Here is an 8,774-nt window from a genome sequence, read left to right as displayed (position 1 = left end):
AAACCTTTACAGCTTATTTTTGTGAAATGTTTATCCAACAGAAAGCTAACATATAGTTTTGTTTCTGTCCTCAGACTGACACCTGCTGTGTGTGGTCTATAGTTCAGGTTCCAAAGCCAAACCGACCATGGCATCTCAAAGAAAATAAAAGAATCGAGAAAATATGTTTAAAGTTATCTGAAAATGCCTTTTTGGTCATCTCTCAACTAATTATTTAGTACTTAAATTATCTGACAAAGTGCAAAAGTGGATTTGTTTTTCATTAAAGTTTTAGCTGATGCTGAGAATGTGCTCAGCAGTCTGCGTAGTTATTGCAAAACAAACTAAAATCAGTAACGGGGTTCTGGGATTTTTTTGTTTTTTGTTTTCTGGTTGATCAATAGAAGCTCAGGCTCCAAAACCTCAGCTGTTGGTAACACCAGAGGAAGCTTCAAATATTCAGCATCAAGCTGTAATTTACTTATACTCTTGGAAGGTGCTTTAATGATCATACTTATGAAGTATGAACTTGTGCCAACACAGAAAATGAAAAAAGACAGACAGAAAACATGAAAAACTGAAAAATACAAAAAACAGAGACAAGAAATGACAAAGAAAGAAATAATAGAACAAATAAAAAAGACAATAGGTAAAAGAGAAAAATCAAAATGAAGGATCAAATACTTATTCATTCAGTATGTGGAGGCTCTGTTAGACTCATGTTCTTTGACTTTTCCATGGCCTTCAACACCATCCAGCTTTCTTTACTGAGTGTGAAGCTTCTTTGTTTTTAAATTCAAATTCAAAAATACTTTATTAATCCCAAAGGGAAATTAAATGTTGTTGTAGATCATAATCCTGGTTTCGTTAAAGAGTTATTATAGATGTTTATGACTGTGGGCAGGAAGGATCTCGCCTGTCCTGATGTGTCCTTTCTCCTAGTGTCCTCGAAGAGCCCCACCAGGTAAGTCTCACTGGCCTCCTGCAGAGCCATGATGGCCAAGCTCTGGAAGCGCAGGTTGGTCTTGAAGTTCTGGACGATCTCCTGGACCAAGTGCTGGAAGGAAAGCTTCTGGATGAGCAGCAATGATGATTGATGTTAGGAAGAAAAAAAATTCTACAACCAGTGTTGGGGAACGAAGTGGGGGTTGTGGAGAAATACAAATATTTGGGAGTACATCTGAACAGGAGGCTGGACCGGAGCACCAAAGGGATGAGAAGACTTTCTGAGGAAGCTCTGATCCTTCAATGTGTGAAGTAAGATGCTGAAGATTTTTTTATCAGCCTGTGGTGTTAGGTGCCATCTACTGTGAAGCATCAGGGTCAGGGATGCCAGCAGGTTCAACAAACTCATTTAAAAAGTTGGAAAAATCATCTGGCAGAACTTGGACACACTTAAGTAATTGAGGGACGTGCGGTCACTGAACAAACTAATCTCCATCATGGACAACCCGTCCCTTTCATGACACTCTACAAAAGCAGTGAAGCTCTTGTGTACCCTGTTATCATTGCACTACCTCTGTTTTAATTTGCACCCAAAGTTCCAGCTTGTTTTTTGTTTGTTATTAATTGTTTTTTTATTGCTTTTAATTTTAAGCTTGTCTGCTGCTGTGACAAAACAAATTATCTAAATCAATAAATCTATATACAAATTATTATTTTTTACTATTGTTTTTTTCTGTTGGTATTGTTTCTCTTCATTAAAATGAAACCACTGTAAAAAAATTAGACTGTTAACTTCTTTGTAAGTAGGCAAACTTCCAAAATCAGCAAGAGATTGAATTTCTTCCTCCATTACACATATTTACAAAATTGATTTAAAATGTTAAGGACAGCATTACTTATGAAGAACAAAACAGTTAAATTTTAAAGAAAATGACAGCCGCATGTTTTGTTTAGAACAATTTTTTCTAAAAATTTAACATCCACAAATGATTCTCTTATTGGCAATTTGTGATAAATAAATATTTGTGATAAAATGTTGTCCTCTTTGAATAAAAATAAACCTTGAGCATATTTTAGTTTACTTGAGTTAATATACTTTTAAACTTTTATGAGACAGGAGCGTGTTCATGAAATTTATTGAAAGTCTGATGTTTATGGGGGCTTGTTAGGAGTGACGTTTGTAGAATCAGGCTCCTAAGGTAGTACAGCATTAGGAGGATGGATGTCAGGGATTTTCCTGACATCCATCTGTAGTTTTCATAACAGTCCGAGAAGTTCACGGAGGGTCTCTGTCAGTGATAGGCAGAGAGCCGAGGAGCCCTTCATCACCCACCCGGAGGGATTCCTGATTAATGTAGCCTGGATTCTGGAGGCATTCAGGCTCAGGCATCAGAGATTCAAAATTGATATTTTTTTTTATAATAATAATATTCATACTTTATGCTGTAAGTGCAAATTGTTAAAACTGATTTTTTTTAAAATGCTCTAATCTACAATAATTTGACTGGTTTTCTGATACATTATTTGAAATGTTAAAACAAAACCTCAACAAAGATCACTGAGCTGTAACCCTAATGTATTTATTTAGAAAATTGGCATAACTCAAACAAATTTTGAACATGAATTAAATGTGAAGAGAAGCTGAAGCGCAGGCAGCATTTCTAAGAGAGGACACAGCCATCACATCTGAGCATGAAGGTAATGTTCATAATTAGCTCGAAGTACAAACTCAAAGTAAGGTTTTGATTTCAAGGTGCTCAGCTCGTCCAGCTCCAGCAGCTCTTTGACATCAGGCAGGTACGTCTGAAGAGGAACACCTGAAAGACAGAGGAAGAACAGGTTAATTTCTTTAAGATTATTTGATTTTGAATAGTTTGAATTGAGGCAGGTCTAGGAAACAAAGTAAGGATCCTGTACCTTCGCCCCCCCCCCACGCGCACACACACACTCTTATTCATGTTAGAACCAATCTCAGTAATATAGCCAACCTGAATACTTTGTGATTTTTACACATTAGGAATTGAATACATATGCTCTCCTGCAACAAAGTATTTAAAAATATTTGATTTTATAGAGTTTGTCATTAATATTCACACATATTTCAATGTTTTTATTATTTTATTGTCAAAGGTGAAAGGACAATGTTTTTGCTTGTGTCTGTGTTCATTTGTCCGTCTGTTAACAAAATACCTCACGGACCACTGATTAGATTTTTTACAAATCTCTCAAAGTAATCATTGGAAATACATCTACAAATGATTAACTTTTGAAGTCAACTTGAATCAGGGTGGCAATGACTTGGTCAGTTTTACAGGTACTGAACTAAAATCTGGTGTGGTAGTAGCTGAGAGTCAGATTCTTCCAGAAAGTCTAGGCCTTTGATACAGTATACACACATATGATTTCAACTTAGACACAACCAAACACAGTCAATACTCAGTGCTGATATCCAGGTAATTCAACCATTTGAAAAATAACTTTTTGTCATCATGTTTTCACATTCTCTATTACAAAACTAGGTAAAAATGCCTTCATTTAAATAAAAAGGTTACTAAATAAAATACATTTGCAAATGCAGACAAGTTTGTTTGTACAAATGAATTAAAGAAAACCCACATAGGTCACTGAAATTAAATTAAAACTGAAAAGTAAAGTAAAAAGTTACTAAAAATGAACTAAGGAAAACCAGTCATTGCTTCTGAATTTTGGTTCATTATTTTTAATCAGTTGATTTGTAACATGTTTTTTCATGTCAGGGTTTTGACTTATTTAACCTGCTAAGAAAGAATCACACCGGAGAGGCTCATTGTCTTTTGTGAAGGCCTTCGCAAGAGGAGAAATTCCACAACAGCTAACGGCGTGCTGTCCAGGAAGTTCTGGCTGCTTACTTGGGCTTTCTCTTTTATTAAAAGGAAGAAATAAAAGGGGTTGGTCTGAGCTGGCCAAAACCGGTCCAGGCCATAGTTTAAACACATAGCATAACCATAACACATCTCTGTTTGGGAGAGCCAGATGGTGTGGCGCCCGACGTCTGACCTTCGTGTGGCACGTAGGCAGTTTTACACATAAGCACAAAGGCTGATAACTTTAAAAACCCTAACAATTACTTTTGTCAATTCAAGTTATTTCAGTGACCTCTGGATTTTTCTGCCTTTAACAAAATGGTACAAACAAATTTATCTGTGTATATAGAGGCACATATGTGTCTCAAAATCAAAGTAACACAATGCTGTAATTTAGGAAATGGGTAAAATTAGTCAGACCTTCTTGTATGAGTTTGAGGAGGATTTTAACGAAGATGCTGTCCTTAGCTGCTTCCAGAGGATCTTCATTCCCATCAGCAGAGGACCAGCTGAAAGACAGGCAGCTTACCAGTTTGAAACTTTAAAAAAGACTGGAAAAAGGACATCTATCAAATAGTGATTTAATGACTTTTCATTAACCTTTTGCACAAAAACCACAGAGGTACTAAAATTTCAAACAACACAAAACAGAACCGTTTTTGCCCACTAGAAATATTAAGTTGTGAGCATAATATCAGTTTCTTTATCACATGGCATACTTTCCATTTCTCAGAGGAAAACTAAACAATGGAAAGCATTTTTCTTTTGAGTCAGCAGTTGTGGTATTTTGCCTTTTAACATGCATCACTTACAAAAGGTACAGGTCTGAAATGGTTCAGTCACTTTTACAGACAAAAAAAAAAGACTTCTGATCAGTTGTTCCCAGGAATCCAGCAGATAATACTAAACAGATGAGCAGTAGCATTGTCTACTTTTATCCAGTACGGTTTGCTTACATGGATTAGCTCCCACCAAAAGTAAGACCAAAGAACTTTCAAAGAATGTCAGTGACCAGACATTACATCTGTCAGTACATCTGCACAAGGCTGGAATGGACTACAAGACTATCAGCAATGATCTTGGTGAAAAGGTGACAACAGTTAATCTGATTATTTAGAAATGGAAGAAAAGCATAAAATGACCATCTGAGATCCATGCAAGATCTCACCACAGTGTGAGGATAATCACGAGAAAGGTGAGGGATCAGCCCACAGCTACACAGGAGGACCTCAGTAATGATCTGAAGGCAGTACATGGTTCCTGTGCTACATCCAGGCACTTTCTCGTGCCCGCCATCTTGTATAACATGCTACTTGCAGAAGTGCAGAACCAAAAAAGCAAAAACATATTTGCTTTTTGGGCAAATATTTTTTGTGGACCATGTCTATATTGTTTAATACTATATGTGACCTGGAATTGATAGCAAAGGTCTTGAACTTTAGGTTACTTTCGTAACCCCGGTTCTCAGAGTAGCATGAGTGAGTGTCTCACAATGGGAATGCCGACATTAATAAACCTGTCACTCTCCAGAAAGCATCTGGCCCCTTGCGGTAAGCTACAGGAGCATCCCTGTTAGAATTACTAATAGACAAAAGCAAGGAAACACAGTGCCCTAAAATCAAATCTCAAACTAATCCCCTGTCTTAAGCAACCTCAAGCTATGGAATTATCTACCCCCAAGACACTTAAGCTGGCTCTGCTAAATATAAGATCATTAACAGCAAAGGGACTTTTAGTTAACGACTTCATCACTGAGAACAATATTGATGCTATGTTTCTCACAGAAACATGGCTGGATGACAACAATAAAACACCTGTACTCATTGAATCAGCATCCCCTATTTACAATTTTTTGAGTGAAAATTGTAAATATAAAAGGGGTGGATGTAGTGCTGGGCGATATAACGATACATATCGTGGGGACGACAGAAAAGTGTCTATCATGATATATTTTCTTCTATCGTTTCTATCGTCTCTACCAGAAATGTATCAATGATTCATGTAAATATTTCATAATGTAGGCTACGACGAATGTATTAGTGTCGTCACTTTGCATACACTCAGTTTATATAAGTGATAAATAGGAAGAAAAAATAACTATTTTGCGAAGAACCTCTGTTTTGCGACATGACGCTGCTTTAGGTGTGGGTTTGCGACATGCTTTACGGCAGCGGCTTTCTGTGCGGCCTGGCGGCACACCATATTCTGTGACCCACCGTATGTGTCGGCATTTAAGTCATAAGTGCTGAGAGATGGAGACGCATGAAGTATCAAACTTGGGGTCGCAACAAGTAGAGACAGCTAGCAGGCAGCCCCAGAAGAAAGACTTTTACCAAAACGAGGGGGGACGTCTGTGATTTGGTTCAAGAAGTCCGACACGGAGCAGAAAAAGGTAATATGCTAACTCTGCTAATGCTAATGCTAACTCTGCTATTAGACTGTTTTCTCATCTGAGGCCAACACAACAGACCTCTTCTATCACTTAAAGAAGAACCACGAAAAAGAATATTTAACAATCCAAAAGGTGCAAGGTCAAACAAGTTGTAAAAGAGCCGGGGAAAGTTGCGAAAAGTGAANTGATACTGTTACGTCGTAACAGGTACATATATATTGCTGCACTAAAATGCAGCAGATCTCATTTGAGAAAGTTCAGTTAAATGTCACTTCGAAATAAAGCTTGAAAAAGGTAAGAAATTAGATTATTTTTTCATATTTTTCAGAGAATAACTGACAACGTACGTAATTGGGGTATATCATGATATAAAATTATCCATATCGTGATATAGGATTTTTTCCATATTGCCCAGCACTAGGTGGAGGGGTTGCTGCAAACTTTCTTGATTCATTAAATTGTAAAAAGGTTTCCCTGGGAAATTTTGACTCTTTTGAATATTTAGGAATCAAGGTAAAAGGCCACAAACGAACTCTGACACTAACTGTATACAAAACCCTAAAATACGTGTCAAATTTTTTCAATGACTTTAGCGAGCTGTTATCTATGATATGCATTGATTATGACTGTCTAATAATTATGGGAGACTTTAACATCCATGTTGACAACACAGTAGACAGGGAGGCAAAAAAGCTGAATGATGTATTTTTCTGTTGTTTTTACAACAAGTACAAGTACAATCTATGTTGACTTGCTTAGAAAAACAGATGTTATCACAAAAAGCCTGTTCACAGACAGCGCAGCTGAAACCTTTAATCAAATCTCCTCCTGCACCTCACTCCCAAGCTGTAAACCAGTAGATGAACTGGTTTATAACCTATTCTGCAAAATCTCAGATATAACAGATTCTGTTGCCCCTGTTAAAGTGAAACTTATATCTGGCAGAAAAAAATCACCTTGGATAAACACCTCACTTATAAGAAACGAGAAAACTCTTTGTCAAAGGGCTGAACGTAAATGGCGTCAAACTCGGCTTCACTTTTACTATGAAATCTACAAAGAAAGGCTGCAAAGTTATCACTCTTCACTAAAACGTGCAAGGGAAACATTTTTTTTCAGAAATCATAAACAAAAACATTAACAGCGCTTGTGCTCTGTTTGCTACAGTTGACAGGTTGACAAACCCTTCTGTGATTTTACCACCTGAACTCCACTCTACCAGAGCCTGCTATGAGATGCCAACTTTTTGACAGAGAAAATTACAAAAATTAGAAGGTTAATCTGCTCATCCACACCAAACCCAATCCTGATGCCACCCGATGCCACGATGCCAAAAATCAAATGCAGAGAAAATGGCTGTATTTCACCAACTCACCCATAAAAACTTAGAAGAAATTATAAATCAATTAAGGTCATCCTCCTGCTGTCTTGATATCCTTCCTACAACCTTCTTTAAGAAAGTTCTTCCTGTCATTGCATCTGACTTGGTTCAAATAGTAAACTCATCTCTCTCATCAGGTGTTTTCCCCCAGGCTCTAAAAACAGCAGTTATCAAACCTCTGTTAAAAAAGAACAATCTGGATAAATCACTATTGCAGAATCATAGGCCAATCTCTAACCTTCCATTCATCAGCAAAATTATTGAAAAAGCTGTATTTCAACAATTAAATAGCTTCTTAACAACGACCAACCGCTTTGATATCTTTCAGTCCGGCTTCTGTACTCACTGAGACTGCCCTCGTCAAGGTGTTCAATGACATCCACATAAATACAGACTGTGGAAGAACCACAGTGTTGGTTCTACTGGACCTCAGCGCAGCATTTGACACTGTTGACCACAATATATTATTAGAGCAACTGGAGAGCTGGGTCGGACTCTCAGACACAGCACTTAGCTGGTTCAAATTCTACCTAAACAACAGGAACTTCTCCGTATCAATAGGCAACTTCTCTTCAGAGCGGACAGAAGTCACATGCGGAGTACCCCAAGGTTCAATCCTGGGACCCCTTCTATTTAATATCTACATGATTCCACTAGCCCAGATTATAACAAGTAATAACATTAGTTACCATAACTATGCAGATGATACACAGCTCTATATTACGATGTCACCAGGTGACTCTGAACCTATCCTAGCACTGAACAGATACTTAGAACAAATCAATGCGTGGATGTGCCAAAACCTTCTCCAGCTGAACAGAAACAAAACTGAAGTTATTATCTTTGGACCTAAAGAGGAACGATCAAGAGTCAGCGCGCAGCTTCAGGTATTACAGCTAAAAACTAGTGATCAGGCCCGAAACCTGGGTCTAGTAATGGACTCAGACCTAAACCTTAAGGGACACATAAAAACAGTTACAAAGTCAGTTACTGCAACAGTGTCTTCACAGGTCTGCCAAAAAATCAATCAGACAGCTGCAGCTGATCCAAAATGCTGCTGTTCGTGTTCTCACTAAGACCAGAAAAATAGAGCACATCACCCCGGTTTTAAAGTCCCTACACTGGCTCCCTATAGCTCAGAGAACAGACTTTAAAATACTTCTATTAGTTTATAAATCACTGAACGATCTAGCACCACAATACATTAAAGACTTATTATCGTCATATCAACCCT

General features: G+C 37.6%; 1 protein-coding gene across 2 annotated transcripts in view; it reads right to left on the bottom strand.

The window, feature by feature from the left end:
- Positions 1–2,488: 2,488 nt before the first annotated feature.
- The window catches only part of nup133 (nucleoporin 133), a 72,126-nt gene continuing 65,840 nt past the window's right edge, over positions 2,489–8,774 (bottom strand). For both annotated transcript variants that reach the window (XM_025002358.1, XM_017439540.3), the window contains 2 exons: positions 4,188–4,276; positions 2,489–2,741 (listed from right to left, as the gene is read on the bottom strand). In XM_025002358.1, coding sequence (XP_024858126.1) covers positions 2,605–2,741; positions 4,188–4,276 — 226 coding nt within the window. In that variant the 3' untranslated portion in view covers positions 2,489–2,604. The remainder of the gene's footprint in view (positions 2,742–4,187; positions 4,277–8,774) is intronic.

Source organism: Kryptolebias marmoratus, linkage group LG6 (genome assembly GCF_001649575.2).
Source record: "Kryptolebias marmoratus isolate JLee-2015 linkage group LG6, ASM164957v2, whole genome shotgun sequence".
Classification (NCBI taxonomy): domain Eukaryota; kingdom Metazoa; phylum Chordata; class Actinopteri; order Cyprinodontiformes; family Rivulidae; genus Kryptolebias; species Kryptolebias marmoratus.
The sequence above is the reverse complement of the archived record's forward strand: the minus strand, read 5'-3'. Positions and strand labels throughout refer to the sequence as shown.